General features: G+C 38.4%; 1 protein-coding gene across 3 annotated transcripts in view; it reads left to right on the forward strand.

The window, feature by feature from the left end:
• zdhhc9 (zinc finger DHHC-type palmitoyltransferase 9) overlaps positions 1 to 21,913 on the forward strand; it is a 37,099-nt gene that overhangs the window by 10,068 nt on the left and 5,118 nt on the right. For all 3 annotated transcript variants that reach the window (XM_067599674.1, XM_067599672.1, XM_067599673.1), the window contains 7 exons: positions 4,534 to 4,694; positions 11,661 to 11,819; positions 14,658 to 14,795; positions 15,243 to 15,289; positions 16,049 to 16,153; positions 21,195 to 21,298; positions 21,614 to 21,722. In XM_067599674.1, coding sequence (XP_067455775.1) covers positions 4,610 to 4,694; positions 11,661 to 11,819; positions 14,658 to 14,795; positions 15,243 to 15,289; positions 16,049 to 16,153; positions 21,195 to 21,298; positions 21,614 to 21,722 — 747 coding nt within the window. In that variant the 5' untranslated portion in view covers positions 4,534 to 4,609. The remainder of the gene's footprint in view (positions 1 to 4,533; positions 4,695 to 11,660; positions 11,820 to 14,657; positions 14,796 to 15,242; positions 15,290 to 16,048; positions 16,154 to 21,194; positions 21,299 to 21,613; positions 21,723 to 21,913) is intronic.

Below are 21,913 nucleotides of genomic sequence, written 5' to 3' on the forward strand. Positions count from 1 at the left end.
AAAGGTAAACTGTCATGAGTCACCAGGGCACAATACCAAGAGATGTATTAATCCTCGGTTCAGTGGCTTTTATTGCGCACAAGTTGATTTTAATTCGACGATATCCCGACTTTAGAAGCTTCTCATCTGTGAGCTCGTGTCATCTTATGTTAAGAAGGGAAATCCTGTGGATCAAAGTCTGTAGAAGACACACCCTAGTACATCTCATGCCCGCCCACCCCTAAACCTCACACACACCAAAGTGAACTTCACACTGTGCATGCATAATAAGCAAAGGCTAGCTTATCTCTTATATAATTACTGTTTAATTCTTTTATATGTTTAATTTAACTACTGTCCTTAATGACCAGCTAATTGCAGGATGTTCAGCTAATGGGGCTCCCTTTTGTTCAACAATAATACAATTAAACAATAATAATATTTCAAGTTGGATGTAGAGTTAAGTTGAATAAGCAACATATTTTTATTGTGTGGTTTTGAATTTATGGTCTGCACAAGGTTACAGTGAACTTATCATTCTTATCATACCTTAGATATGATGTAGACTCACTGTGGGCCAATTAGTAACCAATATGACCTGTAATTGTAGAGATAAAATAGCAAAAATACAGAAAAAATCCAATCAGCAAGATTTGATCCAGATTGGATGTCTGGATGTCCACCCATAGCCTCAACTCCGACGAGTCAGTGGTGGAAGAAATACTCATATTCTGACTAAGGGTATCAATACCACTATATTTATCAGCAAAATGGAATTAGATTTTGAAATAACTCACTATATAGGAAAAATGGCCTCTGTCAGTGTTGTTAATACTGTATCATAATGTATTATATATAATTTATTGGATTATTATTATTATTGATTCAGTATTGACTCCTAAGATGAATTTTAAAGTTGTAGAAGGCTGCGGTGGAGCTAATTCTGTCTATTTGTATATACTGATAGGCGGTTACATTTACACAAAGCATCATACTTTATATACTTATTATAGGTATTTATTATATTCTTAATTAATCGATTAATCTTATGATCATTTTCTTGATTAATTGATTGATCGTTTGGTCTATAAAATATCAGAAAATACTGAAAAAGTGCCAGCATAAAAACTTCAAATCACTTGTTTTGTCTGGCCAACAGTCATAAACCCAAGTACTCAAGTAAATGTACCTTGGATATGTGCTTTACTTGTACAGTACTTCACTAAATGTACTTAGTTACTTTCCACCACTGCGACCAGTCATGAGACACAAAGAGAGCAGCATAAGATTGAGCGAGGAGGAGAGGGAGTGTGTAAGTGGCATGTGAGTGTCGTTTGGCTATCTGATTGATGGCGTCGCTGATGAAAATTTTCCCCTCGTGGACAGAGCGCCTGATTAAGTTGAGGTTTTCTGCCGCCTCTGTGGTGACTGATGAACACACAGCGTCACTCTGCCAGCACCACCCTGCTCCTCAACAGCAAAGGAAATGGTCACATCCAGGAAGGACTTGCAGCCTTGATGGGAAGCGATGATAGAGCGTGTCTCGAATACCTACCAGTCATCATTACGGGAATTACACTTCATCGACAGGCCGGCTCGCCTCAGTCTGAATCCACTGGCTGCTCTCTGCTGTCTTTGCGCTAACAAATGGGCCAAACATACTTCACAGGCCTGCTACAGTGGAAATTTCCATTGATTTGATCTCTGCTCCTTGTTTCCATCAGTGTGAAAAAAGGCACTGCAGGAAAACTGCTCAGGCCAGTCCAGCAGGTGTTGTGTGTTGTTGTCAGTGCGCAGGTATGCTGACATACCTGGTTAATCAGCATAGTGTGTCTAAACAGGCGGACTTTGTTCTCTTCCATGTTGTGCAGAGGACTACTCCGCTTCATACACTCCTTTCAGTCAAAAAGTGGCAAATCCTCACTTTTTAGAAGGTGGAACCAGCAAATATTTTAAACTTTTGCTTGATTATACTTGAGTGATTAATCATTTAGCAAAATAGTTGCTCATGAGTTTTTCTGTTAATTGCTTCTGCTCTAATTATGATGAATGGGATGAACAGTGCAGTCCAGAAGTATTGGGACAGAGACACATTATTTGTTGTGTTGGCTCAGTATACCGGCACATTTTATTTGTAAGAAAACAATAGCAATAAGGGTAAAGTGCTAATCTGATCAAACAAATCCCAACTCAAGCAGAAGCAGTCACATAGTAATGAAAATATCATCTTGCTGTCGGCAACTCAAACTAATTTATATGTCATACTCATTTATGTAACAGTATATGCAGTGTTCTGGCTGATATATGATACAGATAAGTGGCTGGTGTCCATATGGGATATTATATTCCACACAAATGCACCTTGTAACTGTGTATTGAAAAATGTCTTTCAAGAGCTTAATGTGTAGGGCTGCAACCAATGATTATTTTTCTAATCTTTTCATCATTTTCTGGATGTTTCAACTGATCATTTGGTTTGTAAAATGGCAGGAAAGGGTGAAAAATGTTCATTAGAAATTTCCCAGAGTCCAACGTGATGGAGATTAATTAAATCATGCGCTATGTATCTCCTTGAATTGTAACATTTCCGGTGTAACAATTGCATGATCGGAAATCAAAATATTACTGATTGAATAGTGAGAAGTGGCTGGAAGTAAAGACGTAGACATTAAAAAGAAATCTATTGATGGGTAAGCTCTATTTGCTGCTGATAAAATGTATTGTTTCCATCTGTGGGATGGATCAATCTCCATATATCATTAAGACCCAGAGAGGAGGTGTGATGTCTTCTTTGTGATATCTGATGTCAAAACCCACAGATATTGAAATTAATCTAATTTTAAGACAAGTGGAAGCTGCAAATTCTCACATTTGAGAAGATGGAACCACCAATTTATTGGATTTATACTTGAGACATGACTTTAAGAGTAACTAAACACGCCCCTTGAACATCTTGTTTTCGCTGAACTGCAGTAGGATAACGTCTCGCCTTGCTGCGATAATAAAGAGCTGTACTCTGTAACATGACTCTGTGACATAACTTTTGGATGTTGATACAGGTGCAACAAAACACACAAACGATCACACCCAAGCACACCGAGCTGTGAAACAGGCCTGAAACAACCAGAGAGGGCAGCAAACACTGCTTTTACTCTTTTAAGTGTATATAATTCACTAAATAACAAAATGTCAGTGTGTAATGTGAGAGGCGTCGCTCATAGTTATAAGCCTACGGAGGATCATCACCATGGCTGTACAGTGAGTTTCAGCTCATTGTTTAACCGTCTGGCCTTTAAATACTTTACTGTTTTGTGTCACCCTCACCGCTCTCATAGTGTTGTTTTCAACCACAGCGGGCAGCTTTTTTCTGGGAAAAAGCTCTGAAAATATACTACTTGCCCAGCACCAAACAGCAAACAGACAGAATTAGCAACTAGCTAGTGAACATAGAGGAACATTTAGCTGTGAATATTGGACTTACATTCACCAGGTGGACAAAACACGACTCCAAATGAACGATAATGTTGCTTCGTAACTGCTGGATGTGTAAATAAGCAACTGTTTGCAGACACATTTGCTGTATCAACTTAAAAGGGGACAACTTGTTTCTGCTTCCCCCAAGCAGCCAAGAAATCACCTATTGTAGGTTTTAACGATCTATATCAGTTCAACTCATATTAATTATGTAAAATATCATCTATTTTCAACCACAAGCGCAATATGTAAATAACTGATACATGGTACTTCAATGTTTCAGTCCACACAAAATTTCAGTGATTGATATTTCCTTATAACCTTACTGTATGCCAGCTGTGTGGGCAGGTTTCATACATGACATACAGTATAAAAGTTAGTTAGGATATGGGACAGTACCTTGAAATCCTGTAGTGCAACATTAGTGTTGCATTATGGATATTTGATCCCAGTCACATGGGAGGGAGATGTGTAGTTTAACTATTAATAACTGCATACAGAAGCCTTTGCTGCTGCTGCTGCTGCTGCTGCTGCTGCTGCTGCTGCTGCTGCTCTGTTCTGTCGCAGCACTTTGCACTGCAGCTCACATCTGTTGTCGCTCTGAGCAGCAGACTTTTTTGGAGGAGCCCTGCTGGCTGTAATCTCAACAGCCTGGCAAACAAGAGTTATGCTAATGTTTCTCCATTCTTCCAGAAGGTGAGGGGAGTCTGGCATCATGTTGTTTATTCACAGCCATGACTTTAACCCGGTCCAGAGAAAGAGCAGCTCTAACGGTTCACGACCTTATGCTCAGGACACCAGTTCAGGATATGTATGGTGTTATCATGTCATTTCTCCTCTGTACTGACTTTTTTTTTGTGAGAGCGCTCTCAAATTTCTGTAAAGGTTTCATTTCTGCAATCATAGTTTGTAGATGTGAAGCAAAAAAAAAAAGTATTTCTTTATTGAAGAAATCATAAAATATCAGGACACAATAATAGTCCACTTGCAGTTTTATTGTGTACAATGTTCAAGGTGGTATGAGCATCATTAAATGAAGGGTCATCGTTTTTCATTCATAATCCTTTTGTCCTCTCACAGATGTCCGTACCTGGCTGTCCATCTGTCTCCTGCCATCCCAGTTTTCGCAGTTGTGCTCTTCCTCTTCGTCATTGCCATGTTGCTGAGGACCAGCTTCAGTGACCCGGGGGTGCTGCCGCGGGCCCTCCCAGAGGAAGCTACATTCATCGAGATGGAGATTGGTGAGTTCACAGCAGTGATGGTTCACATAAAATTTTACAGATATTTGTCTTTATTTTCTGTTTTATTTTACTGTCTCGCCCCCTTACTGTCGCCTCCACAATATTCCACTTTAAATCTTTCTCTATAACATTAAATATTCATGACTTAATAGGAAACATCAAAGTTAAGAAATCATCTTTAGGTATTATTTAGGACTGTGTGGGTGTGACTATCAGACGCGACCAAACAACCCACTGAGATTCGGTGATTCAAATAATTGCACCTGGTTACTTGTCACCTTTTTCCCACTGAGCCCCGCCCACCTTGAACCAGTGAGAAGAGCACAGAGGAAAAAAGCAAACAGAAATAACCAAAACTGTTCTAATTTTGCACGCACGTCTTTTTATGTCTGGGTGCTGAGTCGAAAAAATTGTAGATACTTTCTGCTTCTGGAGGACTCACAACACTGTGAATGAGAGCCCATTTGAACTAGAGGCATTGTACTCTTTCTAAATGTAATAAAGAATATTTTATAAAGGGAGCATTTTACAGTGTTGTAAGTTCTTGGAAAGCAGAAAATGTTCATGTAGGATCCCATCACTCAGAGTGAGAAGCTGATTGAGAAAATGTGTTTTTTTAAATATCTCCTTAACTAGTTTTCCATGCATGTTTCCACTATGTTTGACAAGACATATCAGACATATCAGTGGCGGCTGGTGACTCAAAAAATTGGGGAGGGCAGGAGGAAAACCAACATAGAATCTTACAACAAACCGCATCAAACTATATCATTGTCCCACCTGATGAAATCCGAGGGGTGGGGGGCAATTTTACATGCCAATAAAACAATTTGCTTTCAAAAACAAAAACCCCTGAGTGGTGAAAAGGCTGCTTCTTTAAAGACATTTAGCATATACATGTCTCTAAACAAAGAAGTGCTCATTTTAGCTGTGGAGTGGATCAAATGTGTCATTTTACCAACAAAGTGAAATTCAAATTTATAGTACTGTTCTATTGTGACAACAAATTTATGTTCTCATCAAAAACAGACAAGATATCACATGATTTACATGTGTTTCCTATATATTTTCTTAGTATACAGAAATATATAAAGTAGCACAAAGCTTATAATGTGATACAGGTTCAGATCAGTGCTGAATACAAGAAAGATTGAACACTAAAAACATTCACACATCTTAAAGTGTAGGTTGACATCAGAAAGTATTAATGCATGTATCAAACACATTACACACCCTTATCTATATGTACGATATACAAAAATATAGGTCTAGTCTACAACGCTGACATGTTAACACTAGGGGTGTTAACATGAACACAAAACTCACGGTTCGGATCGTATCACAGATTTGAGTCACGGATCAGATCATTATTAGGATCAGTGAAAAAAAAAAAGGGGGGAGACAAATAAAACTTTATTTTCCATTGATTCTGTAACACACTTACAGCCAGAAACAGCAAGGAACTTTTGCCCATGGTCTTAAATGAAAACAACATTTAAGATGTCCAATGTTTAAATAAAATAAAATAAAATATATAAAATATTTAATGGTCAGTTATAAGCAATATGAGGCATGAAACCTTCCTCTTTTAAACAGTGAATGAAACAGCCTCTGTCCACAAACAAACATTCACTGCTAACGTCAGTTAGCAGCTAGATGCTAATAAGCTGCTCAGCTGCAGCACATTAAACAGCAGGTAAACATAACTCAAATGTCACATCGGACCCGTTAGATGCTGGTTTTATCGTTGCTCTTCAAAATCCCTGTTAGTGACATGCTGTCTGTCCATGACTTGTACTTACAGCAGTTTGTTTACTTTGTCTTAAATGAGACATTAAATTTTGCAATTAATCCGCAATTCATATGCCTGCCGAACCGTGGGGGGTGATCCGTACGGATCAGCTACAATCAGTTACACCACTAGTTAACACTTGTTATTCTTGTTACTTTAAGCTATTACTCGATATACAGCTCAGCTTAAAAACGAACTAAAGAAACTGTCAGAAGCAAGCAGCCAGACCTCCTGCACACTAATCACATCAACATCAACACTGAACATCCACTCAATTAAAAACGAATGAATGAGTGAGTCCAGACAGCTCACTGTAACTTCAACAAGCAAGCTAACCTTACCCACAACACATTATATGATCTGCTGCATTCTTGTTAAGGAGATAAATTCACACAGCAGCCACACAGAGACATTTAACTAGCAGAGATGAAATTAGCAACCAAAGAGAGAGAGAGAGAGAAGCTGTATCTGACTCACGTTATCTGACGTCTTCTTTCTTTCATGGAGATGAAGTATTCATGTCATAACGTCAATTTGTAGCTGTTGGTCATCTTGTTTGTTAGTTAACAGAACTTTGTGGCTGCTGGTTAACCAGTCTGATATCATTAGCAACAATGACAAACAAGCTAACTCTCCTGGTTGTTTCTCCGGTTGCTTCTCTCTCCAGCCTCCCCAGCAGCGTCCTGCTGCTGCTGCGCTGCCCAGTCCAGATAATTTCTCCCGTTAGCTTAACAACAGTCCTTAACAGTCCTTCCATGGATGTATAAAGAGTCCTTCTGGCTGTTACAACAAGCTAACTGTTGCGTTGGCTAACACAAGGAGCTATCTACTGCTGCTACTCTGCCTTACAGTGGAGAGAATTGAAAATGAAATCTGGAAACTATCATTGGACCAACTCAATTACAATATTGCATTCTGGTTGTTGATTGGTAAGGGAGGGATGTCCTCCCTTGGAGCGTCATTTTACGTGTCATGGCCAATCACAGATTAGCATGAAAAAAAATGAAATACATTGAGTCCAATGTAAGAGATCCCGCCCTGCAGAGGTCAACAGGCACCCGTTTTCCTCTGTCCCCCACTCCACCTCCACCAATTGCGTCCCCCCCCTTCTTGTATGTTATAGTTTTGGTGCTTTGGTGAAGCAATATCACACTTAAAATTAGTGAAACATTTAAATCCAAGATCCCATCCGTTATGGCTGCAACATTACGTCAGAGAAAAAGTTTACCTAATGTGCATCTTTTTATAAACATTTCTAAGGCTGCAACTAACAATAATTTTCATTCTCAATTAATCTGGCGATTACTTTCTTGATTAATAGATTATTTGTTTGATTTATAAAACATCAGACAATGTGAAAAATGTCCACCACAATATCCAGAACATTAAATGTCATGTTTTGTCCAATAAACAAAATCTGAACATATTCAATTTACTATCATGTAAGACCCAGAAAAGCAGCAAATCGTCACACGTAAGAACCTGTAACCATCAAATCTTTGGCTTAAAAAATTAACGATTCATCGATTATCAAAATAGTTGCTGATTAATTTTCTTTCGATTCACTAAACATTGCAGCTCTTAACATTTCCCACCAAGCAATTTTACATGAAATATTTTGCCTCTTTATAAACCTTGAGATTTGACCTGCATTTGAACTGTACTAAGGCTACATGAATCTGAAGATTGCTTGGTGAGGAAACATTTGTAGAGTTTGTAATTTTCCAGATATGCCAGGAAAAAAAAAAAAATGTTGATAAAAGCAGAAAAGCGTGGCCTCTTCTAATGTGACTGCAGTTCAGCACCACACCTTGAAGTATGCATAGCTATTATTTACAGTCAGTACTGATACTGCCACCAGGCACCAGTCTCTTATCTGCATCCATTCAAATGCTAGGTCAACACGACAAATACAGTGTATGTATGTGCTGTTCCATCATAAACATCCAGGTAGTCGTATTCAGCCCAGTTGTCTGTATATGGCCAGACATGTGGATGGCACATACGTGAAAGTAGCTCAAGTGAAAGTATTTTGTTGGCATAAATACTTCATCATATATGCTAGTTAAGCAGTGAGCAGCCCTGTTGGTTTATTCATGTTCGCTATGTTTTATGTTACTAAAGGGTGAGTCTGCTCATCTGTGGATGTAGAGCTCAGTCTGTAACACTCTTTCATTACAAAGGCTCCTGTTGTCTCATTACCCAAAACAAACTACACGCTGTTTATCAGTAATGACAACAAAGCCTTTCCAAACAAGCCTTTTGTATTTCTCATGTCCACTCCACAGGCTGTCCAGACTCTCTGTATATCCGGAGAAATAAGCTATTCTGCAATATTTCTGCAACAGCCCTGCCTGCCTCTTCCACTCCCTCCCTGCCTGTGTGGCTGTTCAGTGTTTACTCTTTGTCTCCGTTAAAGATTCACGGTGTCCTTCGGCCAGCACTCGTGCTCTCTCGCTCCAGACAACAGGCATGGGTGGAGACTGGTCTCAGCTCATGACAGAGGACGGCTGTAAAAGCCGGGCCGAGGCACTCGGTCCTCTGAGAATGGCAAACTGGCCGCCAGCGGTTCTCTCGTCATGACTGTGACTCATACCACATGACTCATGACAATAGCTTGGTGGTCTAATGGTTTAACTGCTCTTGTGATGACCCTGATGGGGAATGTAGCTTCTATATTTAGCCCATATTAGGAAATACTATTGGAATAATCACTACTAATGATTATTTTCATTATGGATAAATGTGTTGATTGATCATTTAGTCTAGAAAATGTCCCAGAGCCCAACAAGACTCCTTCAAATAGCTTGTTTTCTCCGACCAACAATCTGAAACCCAACAATGTTTAGTTACAGTGATATAAAATGGAGAAAAGCAGCAAGTCCTCACATTTCAGAAGCTTGAGCCAGCAAATGTTTGGAATATTTCCTGTAAATAAATTACTTTAACAATTACCAGATTATCATAGTTGTTGGTGATTAATTTTCTATCAATAGACCAGTTGTCTAATTGTTCCAACATTTTTATTTGAGAAAGCAAATTAACTACACATTAATTATATCCATTCAGGTCTGTTAGTATCATTGAGTTTATTTAATGGTCATAAAATGAGCAGGGTTTTGAAATATTTTATAACTATAACCATACAGTATGTATAGCTTTTACACTATAAATTCATCTTTAGCTAAAGCTACAATCTCTGATTTAGATCCTTCACCAACACAGTTTAAGATGCAGGATTTGAACCCACTATCACTCCCAAACTGATTGATTACACTGTGTTTAATACACAGACTAACTCACTTATTGATGTTTTCTGATGTTAGTGAGTTTTGTTTGCATCAGTAATCTACATGAAACAGCATTAAAAAAAAGAAGAAAGACTGTTTGCATGATGAAATTTGGTTTTTGGAATTTGATTTTGCAGGTCGAAACATTAATTAAGACTTGGTAGATGGTAAATTTCAGTGTCCAGACGGCCTCTCCTTTTGTTTTGTTGCTGCTCTTTGTCCTGCACCTGTATACAACCAGGGTTTGATACGCACACTATCCATATTTTTTGCTTTATAAACCAGCATAAACAGGCCAAAATTTTAAATCTGAATTACTGGAATTATGATCAGATGATAGACATTAAAAAAATAGGTCAAGGTCAATCCGTCTCTTCAGTTATGTATGTGTATATATGATACAAATGATAGGAAATGGACCATAGGCTCACCCCAATCTCACACTACTTTTATGTCACACAAACATAAAACAAGCTCTGACCTTGCTTGACACCTAGTCTGCAAAACCTGTCACTGATAGATAGAGCCTACTTTTCTTTTACTGTCCTTTTTTGGTTTCCTTTTTTACACAGCGCCTAACATATGCCAGCAAACCTCCAAACATTCATCACTCAAACACTAAACTGGGTCATGTGACCAAGGGAGTAACATGTACTGCAGCAGCTTAAAGGATGCACTTAGTTGAACAACTTCCATCCTACACTTAAAGCTATTATCCAGCATGTTTTTTAATGTTAGGGTTAAAGATAATAGAGGAGGCAGGTGTGGTTATCTGAGATCCAGAGCTCATTCTCATCTCAGGCAGACATGTTGATAAAGCCGCCACAGCCTCAGTGCTCTGTCCCTTCAGCCTGCTAGCGACTTGTCCCGAGGGAGAATGCTAATACAAGGAGAGGCATCCTCTTGGAATATATAATGCCACCGGCAGACCGAGCTTTCCTACCCGAGGGAGTGGCATCACTTCCTGTGAGTGATGAGTCATTATTTTTATTCTCTGCTGGTTTATCCCAAAAGCTACTAATCCAACATTTTGTAAAATGATAACTGCCAATATTTTGTGCTGTCAGAAAAAATAAATTTCACCACATTTATCTTTAATGGATGGTCTTAATATAAGCTTGTAAATTTACAGCAGAAACTATTTTGTTTTACAGAATGAGAGAATGAGAAATACGTACTTTAGTTAATGCAGAATCTTCCTCTCCTCATTTCAGAATATTCTTTCCAGCCGAGATAGTTTAATTTCCACAAATATCTTAATTTATCCAGAGAAAGTCGCTCTTTTTCCATCAACTCCACATTCACACCTACTCTGTGCAGCATGTTAATGGAAGATTTCTCTCTTAACAGTTACACTCCTGAGATATTTCAGCTGACAACCTTCTGGTCATTAGCCTGCCTCTCCAACCTCTCAGCTCCTGCTATGCAACATAATTAGAAGCATCTGAATTCCCAAGAAAAGTGAATGTCTCATATAAAAGATGTGAAATACGGTCATTTCAGTGTTACGAAGGTTAGTGGATGCCCTAACAGAGCAAGATATGCTGCATTATAGTGTTCATAATAAAAACCTCAGCAGTGATAACACATAAATACAGCATCATAAATACCATATTGAGCCGATGTTGTCATTCACTGACGTTCTCAAGGTTCAGCTGTTCAGATTTATGCCTTATTTTTTTCTTGTCCTTGTCACCTGAATCTCACATTTCTCACTGCCCGCTTAAGGAAAATATACAGCAGGTGAACACAAATATTGCGAGGACATGTAGAGGCTTGTACTTTTGTGAAACTAATAATGCAAATTCTGTGTGAAGACGGTGTCAAAGATGTGTTAATTTGTGATGTTTGGGGTCATAGTTTGTGGTGTTTGTGTTTTCACAGAGGCTGCCAATGGGAACGTCCCCGCAGGGCAGCGACCCCCACCTCGGATCCGCAACGTTCAGATCAACAATCAGATCGTCAAGCTCAAGTATTGTTACACCTGCAAGATCTTCCGGCCGCCTCGCGCGTCTCACTGCAGTATCTGTGACAACTGTGTCGGTAAGTAATCGTCTCTGATTGGCCGTCAGTTCGATCAAAGGCTTTACAGAGTGAGAATAAAGCTCGTTGATATCAGTCTATTTCAGTTTTTCAGGAATAGAAAGGTGAGTAATGTTTATATAAGTGAGAAAAATAGCCTGCTGGTGTGATGATTATTACTGAAGCCTCGACCTCAATTTCCTCTCTGCATTCATTTGTCAAAGTGATGAAATTATTTAAAAATCATAACTTTATAAATAAATGTTAGACTAATCAGACGGAGTGCAAAAGCTTTGGAAAACTGAAACAAACTTTATGTGTTGTACTTTGAGGTTTGAAGGCTGTTTGAACTGTGTGTGTGTGATGTGTGTTGTGATGTGTGTGTGTGTGTGTGTGTGTGTGTAGCTGTGTCATCTCTTCACCCTGCAAAGCTGCAGTCATTTAGCTGCCGCTGATTGAGGAATGCATTTGAAGGGAGCGTAGACTCATAGATGATATGAGAGGAGACAGTGGAGGCTCAGTGAGGGAATAAACGCTCGGTCACTGTGAACACTGGTTTGTCTGTGTCCACCTGCTGTAGAAACACACACACACACACACACACACACACATAGTCCAAGCATGACACAGCAGCATGCCTCAGTCCCTCTTCTACTGCAGTCTTATACTTACTTCCTCAACCTAAGTCTTTTATTGTGCTGAAAGTCTCTGACAGAATATGCAGCAAAATAAAAAAACCCCAAAAAACAGCCAAACCATTTCATAGATTTTATTTGTTTATACCCGGAGACATTTGTGGTTAATATATTATGAGATGTCAGACGCACACAGTAGTCTGGACAGAGACACTTTTTTAAAATTTGTGTTGTTCTCCAGCACTTTTGGATTTTAAACAAAATAGTGACTCAGAGGGTAAAGTGCTAATTTTCAGATTTAATTTGAGGGTGTTGATATAAATATTGGGTAGTGGTTGAAGTGTTCATATCCTTAACATACTTTTCTTGTAAACAAACAAAGTTTCTTTTTACATTCAGAGTTTCTCACCAAACTGTATGTGTGTTTCCTTTGTGCTCTAACAAACATGTTGGACACATTTCCTTCCTTATAAAACACTTGCAAAGCAGATTTTTTTATTTTTTTATTAAAAGTTTAAAACCTGCATTGTTTACATCCATGTTCACTTGCTAGCATTCGTCTTCTTGCCTGCCTCTGCACAAGGTACTAACAAGAAACTCCAAGTAAAGTCAAGTAAATTTTACTCAAGTAAAAGTATTATAAATATAAAAGAAAAATGTTCAATATACTAGGCAAATCTTATTATATATAATGGTACTGGATTACTATTACTGATTCATTAATATACTTTGTAAGCAGCATTTCAATGTTTTAGCCGGCTGAGGAGGAGTTAATTCTTGCTATTTTATATACTGTTGAGTTATATAATTAAATTTAAACAATGTTTGTGTTTTATGTGATCATTATAGGTTTTTATAATGTTAAGATACAAAGTAACAGGAAACAAGCTGCCAAATAAATGTAGTGTAAATGGTACAATAATTCCTTCTGAAATGCCATGAAGATGAAGAAGTAGTAAAAAGTACTTGAGTACAACTACCTCAGAGTTATATTTAGTAGAGTACTTGAGTAAATGTAAGGTGTCAGCATGCTTCAAGAGAAGTGCTTGTAAGATGGTCCTTTCACACCTTTCTGATGTCGGAAATTGTTGGTCTGCGTCCGAGAATTTCTGTAACTTTCTGAAACCAACAGTCTGACATTCACACCCACTTCACGCAGTGACTGGCCAGGCGTGCAGAGGTGAGAAAGTAAGCAGGGTTTGAAAGCTATTTTATTTTTCATTCTTTACACAACTATTTCTGGCACTTTTAAGAGCAACACCATGATGCCCTCCAGTAAGGAGTGTCAGATAGTGTGCGCCGTTAACCCCGTATTTAAACGATTATTGCATCTCATCTTGGTTTTTCAGCCCTCTTTTGAGATGTAGTTGGACAAGTCAAGTCAAATCAAGTCACATTTATTTATAAAGCACATTTAAAAACAACACAAGTCGACCAAACTGCTCTACAGAACAAAATCAGGCAATAAAAACAGAATGAAAGGCTAAAAATAAAACAACTACATAACTTAAAGCACAAACCAACAAACATAGATTTGCCATACAGTAAGAACCCGTTTCAGGTGGGTCCGACATCATATGAACTAGTTCTTATCAAGTGAATTTCTGGTAATTAGTGTTGAAATTAGTTTAAACTATGTCTGAAAACCCCAATTAACCCAATATGGATGTGAACACCCTCAAAGACCCTTAAACCCGAGAGTCAGCAATGAAACCTTGGTTGTCATTTCATGCCAAACCCAAAGTACTGGAATACAGAGTGAAAAGGACAGAAAATGTGCCGCTGCTCTTTAGATTTAAAAATGATCCATTTATTTTGACCTTATATCTAGAAGGCCCTCCACATCTTGCATTTGTGCCTCGATGTTTACTGTATATTGACGTGAAACTCCATCCAGGGAGTGCTCGCTGCAGAGAAAAGTGTAAAGCAAGATGTTTACCTCTGTTGTTTGTCTGACCCTGCCCTGCTTTCATCTGGCTCTCCTCCAAATGATAGAAGAGGAGAGGCAGAGAGGAAGCGATCGCTATATTTAGACGACAGGTTTACAGAAACTGACGCACAAATCGATGTTTGAGAGAAAATAAGTGAAGCTGATAGTGGCGTATTTTTAACACTCGTTTGATTTCCAAAAGTGTAATGTCAGTTTACTGAGAAAGTTGGTGTGCAGCCTGCCGTACATTTTACATATTATCACGATCATGACCTTTTTTTGTTTTTTCCTCAGATCGTTTTGATCACCACTGTCCATGGGTGGGCAACTGTGTGGGCAAGAGGAACTACCGATACTTCTACCTGTTCACCCTGTCTCTCTCCCTGCTCACCATCTATATCTTCACCTTTGACATCGTCCACGTGGTCATGCGTGAGTATCCTGTGGAGTCAGATTGAAGAATGCTGAAAGAATGTGACAAAACAGGAAGGACGGCCTCTGACACAAGCTCACTAGCAGCCAAACATAATATATGCAAACACATGCACATGTGCTTGGAAATATGACCTAATTCAGGCCAGGCGCTTCCTGGAGCGTGACACGACACGCAACGGCAACTGACAGCTTGACATGATTCCTCTTTCATGTACGTCCTCCTGCATCCTTGTTCTGCCCTACGCAGACGGCAAGAGGAAAGAGAGACGAGGAAACCCGCGTGTTTCTAGTCAGGATAATTAGCTCTGGGCTTGTTATCTTAATTCTGCTGTAATAAGTCATAATGGAGCATTTTTAGTAGAGTAAAAAGACGGAAAGCAGTGGGGATTTTTAGGAAGTCTATCTTCTCTTTTTTAACCTCTCTCTGTGTGGTTCTCTTCACAGGTTCAGTGGATAATGGCTTTTTGAACACTTTGAAGGAAACACCTGGAACATATCCTTTTAACCTCTAACCACAAAACCAGCTGTGTTTGCTACGTTTGCCAGATTTGCCTAGAATAGAAAATCTAAAAAAAAAAAAAAACAAGGTCGAATATACATTTCAACTATGATACCCAAATTGACCGTTTGTCAAACCTTCCCCTGAACGATTGTCCAATCGTAGCTTAGCAACCATAACTAATACATCAGGTCTGTCAGGCTTTGGATTTCATAACATGTTGATGCATGGAGATGTAAGAGAGATACTACAGATGCATTTAAAGAGTTTGGAAGGTGTCTTTTTTTAAAGCCTTTTTTTTTCAAAAACAAAGCAAAAGTGTAAAGAATTAATTCTGTGTGTTTATCTGCTCTAATGTAAACTGTTGTAATCGTAACTAATTAGCTTAGCCATTACTTTGTAGGGTTATAGGTTACGTTAAAAAATCCCTGTTCACAACCAGTAGCCTACATTCACTGTATGGTATTTCCCTGTTATATGGAAGCTAGTTCTGGATGCTATCAGAGTTTTGGCTAACGTTAGCGGCTCCATTCTGATCATTACTGGAGTTTAGGAAGCTTGCAGAAGCTTGCTTACTCTTTTTAAAGAAAAAAGACAAACTTTGGTACATTTGGTTCTTTTTTCGGACTATCACTGCTTCGATCATGTTATGTAATTGTCCGCCATTTTGTCGTCACCTGCTGTCTACTGTTTGTTCAGCGACTGCGTGTCAGGCAGAAAACATATGTTGCTGTTTTCTTAACTGGAGTTCACTGTGCTGGAGGTGTTGGTGTGTTTTTTCACCTTGTGGTCAGTGGTGGGTTTGACCGGCTTCCACACCTACCTGATCTCTCTCAACCAGACCACCAATGAGGACGTGAGTTCACCTTACTGCATATTCAATTAAACGTGTTCTGTGTCGATTAATCCATTCAAACGGCACATAACTACAGATTCACGGTGTCATCACGTTTACAGTTTGTTTTCTCGGGTATGATTCATACTGCGAGATGCTTTGCATCTAGTTTGTTTAAGTTTCTGTTTTTACACTAATGAACCATGACTTGTGAAAACATAGACTCACAGGCAACTCATCCATTAGTTTTCTGTGACAGTTTTATCATCAATTTAGTTTATTAAAAGTGACTAAAAATTCTAAAGTAATGCTCCATTTAGATGCACTCATAGGCTTTGTTTGTTTTCAAAAACATTTGAATATATTCAAGTATCAAGTAAGACTTCAAGTGGTCCATATTGAGTTTCTACCTTGACCCCGTCTACACTGGTCATTTCAATTGTCTCATATCTGGATAAAATACAGATGCAATTTAACACACTTTCATCTACTTTTCCTTACCCTTTTTACACTGATTGCATTAATCCTTGTTTTTCCTTGATTACATGCAAACCAGTGTAGATCCTAATACAGTACGTAAGGTTTGATGGTAAAGCATTTTGTTAACCGTCAAAAACACCAGAGGAATAACTTCAGCAGTTTATTTACAACCACAACTATCTATAAAGAGAGATTTTACAGAGATTTCGGGATTTTAACCCATCTCTTAAGCCTCTTGGTTGCATTTATACTTAGCTTTTTTGCTATGTGTTAGCTATCCGAGACACATGATGTGATTCATTATAAATAGGGGAAGAAGAGACCAACTGTACATATTCAAGACTTTGTGCACTTCTGATTGGTGCTCACTTTTGCTTTCACCACCAGTTTTTACCCAAACTATCTAAACTCAAGAAGTAGATGCGTCAGTCTTAATTGAACTAAACAGAACAGGTGTAAATGTACATTTACATTTAGTTAGAGCTAAATGTAGATTAAAAAAAACAAAAAAAAAACATGAATAAAATTCTCCAAAGTGCAGATATTTTTCCAGTCTTCACAGATTAAGACTGTTAATTTGAGAGTTTAGACGTGTGTTTAAGGTGAAGGTTTTTGTGAAGACTAAGGGTTAAAAATGAGCTCATAGTGAAGATTAAGTGTAGTTTTAAGAATATGTCAGTAAATGTTGTGATCAGGCAGCCTGGCTTCACGTGGCTGGAAAGATAAACATACATCAGCGGGGTGTAAACACCACCATTTCTAAGAGCACAGAGCTGTTTCCTTGACAACGGCACCACCACATTCAGAGCTGAAGGACAGAGGGCTGGTGAACTGTAGCTTGTTAAACAAGACTGTTATATTGTAAACTAAAGTAAAGCAAATAGGGGAAAAAACTGCCTTGAAGTTAAATAAAAGGAAAATCGAGACTGTGAAAACACAAGCTAGATTGTCTATTTATAACTGCAGTGAGATTTCTTTAGTCTTCCTTTTTTCTGATCAGATCTCATATGAAGTAATAAAAGCAGAAAGTTGACGCTTTTGATGAATCTTTTTTCTTGCAATTCAACCTATTTTTATCCAGTTCAGCCGCACTGAGACCAGAAATCTCTTAACAAGAGAAATGTGGCCAATACAGCAGCAGCAGTTTGAGCCATATGACAAATTGGCTGCTAAATACTTTGAATGCTAAAAACAGCAGTCGGATTCATCTCTGCTCACCAGCAGGCCAACAGTCTGAAGGTTTAAAAATATGCATGAACAGCTGATAGTTTTGTTAAAGTGACGATCAGTGGTCGAATGTAACAAAGTACATTTACTCAAGTACTGTACTTAAGTTCAATTTTGAGGTACTTTACTTGAGTATTTCCATTTTATGCTACTTTATACTTCCATTTCAGAGGGAAATATTGTACTTTCTACTCCACTACATTTATTTAACAGCTTTTCAGATGAAGATTGGACACAATGGATAATATAAAAAGCTTTTAAAATACAACACATTGTTAAAGATGAAACCAGTGGTTTGCAACCTTTGTGGCTTTTGACGTCTTATAATAAGCAGTGTGTGTACTCAACTACATTTCAGAGTCATTTTTACACCACTACATTTATTTCACAGCTATAGTTACTAGTCTCTTATATGTAAGACACATGATCAGTTTGTCATATATATGCATTGTTATAGATTAGACTACTCAACAGTATACAATGTTAAAATGAGCTCTACCTATTTATATAAATATACATGCATGATAAATATAACACTCTAAATTGAGCTATTTTGCATAATGAGTAATTTTAATTTTGATACTTAAACTATATTTTGCTGACAATACTTAAATGCTTGTAATTGAGTATTTTTTCATTGTAGTATTGCTACTTTTAACAAAGTAAAAGATCTGAGTACTTCTTCCACCACTACTGATGACTGAATTGAACTGAAATGGGAACAAAACAGAGCAGCTGGTTTCTGACTCATGACTTGTCAGCTGCATTTAGAAGAAGCTTCTGAGGCTTAATGAGGGAAAAAGAAGTATTGATTGCTGGAGCACATTTACCATTGAGTCATTATTTAATCACAACCATCAGACACACATATTCAGGATGATGTAAAGCAGATGATGGTGATGCAGGTGGATGAATCCACAGAGGGAGTCATTTATATGTCTATGTATACTACCGTTAACAGTGTGTATACTTTATCGGAGGCTTTGTTAACCTACATCTGACTGCAGAGGCTCAGACAAGAAGCAGGAGCAGCGCTGGTGTTGGTGGGAGGTTCTAGATGGCTGAAAGCAAGAGAGTGCACTCATACTTTGTTGTAATGATTAATTTATTATTCCCTCTTTTTTCTTCCTCTGGGATGACTGGCCTCATTTTTTTCATTTAATCAGTAATGAAGCTCTGCAATGTGCACCTACAGTGTAATGTTGCTATAGGAGTTGAAACAATGGCTGTCAGCCCGGCCGTTTCAATATCTGTGATTGGCCTAATAATAGATGCATTGATACCTGCAGGGGCTGGGCAGGCTGCCAAAAACACGGCTGTGGGTGAGAGGAAGAGGAGGGAAAGTGAGAGAGAGAGAGAGAGAGAGAGAGAGGGAGAGAGAGGAAGATAGAGACAGTGGAATAAGGGCGAACAAGAGAAGGCACCTTGAGTGTTGTAGCTGCTCTGGTCTCCCACAGGATGACACATGCTCTGTCAGTTGTGTCTCCAACCACACAGGCATGCGGTACTGAGGTACCTAATGTGCAGGCTGTTGACCTACATCTGCAGCAACCAAAATAAATCAGTTTTTTTTTTTTTTTTCCTCTTGTGCTCAGTTTTTTTGTTTTTTTTTCAACCTTTGCTAGTTGGTCAGTCAGTACAAAGTCGTGCCGTGGAGCCAAACATTGTTCAAACACACTCAAAATTTCCCAGAGTTTCAAAAGATAAGAAATGAATATGTGGTTGAATTTGTGGGGAATGTGGATAAAATGACGCACGAGGCATCTGGAATATAAACATGCAGCCACAGAAAAATAAGTTTGTATTTGAAAACACTATGTAGCTGGAACAAGCTGTTACAGAATTTATTGTTTATTTATTTAAAGTGGACAGTGCACATTAATCAAATGAGTAAAACACTTAATACATACAGTAGCAGAATTATAACCAAAATAAGAAGTTTAATAAAATGTTTCACAATTCTTTGTCCTAAACAGTGGTGGAAGAAATATTCAGATACTTTACTGAAGTAAAAGTCCTCCATGAAAAATCCTACTGAAGTAAAAGCACATAAGTATTATCAGCAAAATGTAGTTAAAGTATTACAGTTAAAGTAGTGGTTTGGTTCCTCTGACTGATATATTATTATATATGACATCATTAGATTATTAATACTGAAGCATCAGTGTGTAAGCAGCATGTTACTATTGTAGCTGCTGGAGGTGGAGCTAGTTTGAACTACTTTATATACAGTTTACAAGTTTAGTCCAGTGGTTCCCAACCTTGGGGTGGGGCCCCTCCAAAGGGTCACCAGATAAATCTGAAGGGTCGTGAAATGATTAATGTGAGAGGAAAGAAGAAAAAACTTAAGTTTTGATACACAAATCTGTATCAGATTTTTTTCTTTAATCATTGATTTTTAGTGAAATATTGGATCATTCGAACATTTATTGAAATGAAACCATGTGAGAAGTTTAGAGGGAAAAATCACTATTTGGTGGAGCTGTTAACAACTCATAGACATCTGAAATGTGATCTGAAACCACTGGTTTCATTTTTAGCATTGTGTTGTATTTTAAAAGCTTGTTATATTATCCATTGTGACAAATCTTCATCTGAAAACTAACTAAAGCTGTCAAATATATGTAGTGGAGTAGAAAGTACAATATTTCCCTCAGAAATGCAGTGGAGTAGAAGTATAAAGTAGCATCAAATGGAAATACTCAAGTAAAGTACAAGTATCTCAATACCGTACTTGAGTAAATGTACTTCATTACTTTCCACCACTGGTTCTAACAATATAACACAATATGTGAAACTGTCAGACAGTGTGGAATAACATTATCTTTTTTCTCCAACCAAGCTGCTTCAGGGAAAAGAAGAATGCTGGGTGCTAAGGGGTTAAAATGTTCCTCTGTTATGTGCCAAATAATGCATAGGACTGAGTGACTATATACGGTGCAGTGCAGTGTAGGAAAATTTTATTTATTTCTTGGGGAATCCTTTGTACAATTTCTCAGATTTTTCAATGAATTATTAAAGCAGTTTTAATCTGCAGTTGCTGCGCTGCTTGTTCGCACCCGCAGGCACATAGAGTTCCTATTAAACCAGGAATTATTAAATCCCTGACAAGATCCTTTTTAATGGGTCAAACCCAAGCCTGTGGGAATAACATCTAAAAATGGAACTATGCTTTTGAATAAGGTATAAGCCCAGAGAAGTTATTTTCGAAAGAGAACTGAGCAGTTCGCTCTGTTTAGCAGGATTGTAAGCAAATCGGGATTGCTGGCAGGGTCTCGATGTGGTTTGGATGTTGGTCAGTGGTTTTGATGACACTGTTTCAATGATGGTTGTTCATTCATTTTGTTTTTGACAGATCAAAGGATCCTGGTCGGGAAAGAACAGAGTGCAGAACCCATACAGCCACAAGAACATCATCAAAAACTGCTGTGAGGTGCTCTGTGGGCCGACGTACCCGAGGTAACATCTGAACTACTCTGTTTGAGAACTGCAGTGTTTGTGTGGTAGAAAGAAAAAAAACATGTTTCTACTCACTGATCCCCACAGTCACACAGAAAGAGGTTAATTTGTTATGTATTAAATGTCTGATTTAAATGGGAACCTGACGTTAGTTCCTGTGTTAAGTTTTATATCTTTGGCTTTCTTCCTACCGTTATCAATGAGTTCTGTATCAGTTCCTGTGATAGATTAGACTTTATCCCTCTCCTTCGCCTCATTCTGGTGAGTAACGAGCAGGATGCACTTAGTGACTGATCGCCTTGTCTCGCTCTCTAGTGTCTTAGACAGACGAGGACTGATGCAGGAGGATTCGTCTGCTTCCGCAACGTCTGCTGCACCCTCATCTTCCTCCTCCAGCAGCAGCAACCCAGTGCCACAGACCACGGTGAGCCAAGGAGCGCGCACGCACACACACACACACACACACGTATATCGTACCATCCCCCTTCACACAGTTCTCTGACTCCAGCTCTAAAGTGCATCCAGCATGCAAAGCACAGAATAGTGAATACAGAGCAGACATAAAACAGAGTCTAAACCAATTAAAGAGAGCGTTGGGGAGTGTTTGTGTGTGTA

This window comes from Thunnus thynnus, chromosome 9 (genome assembly GCF_963924715.1).
Source record: "Thunnus thynnus chromosome 9, fThuThy2.1, whole genome shotgun sequence".
Classification (NCBI taxonomy): Eukaryota; Metazoa; Chordata; class Actinopteri; order Scombriformes; family Scombridae; genus Thunnus; species Thunnus thynnus.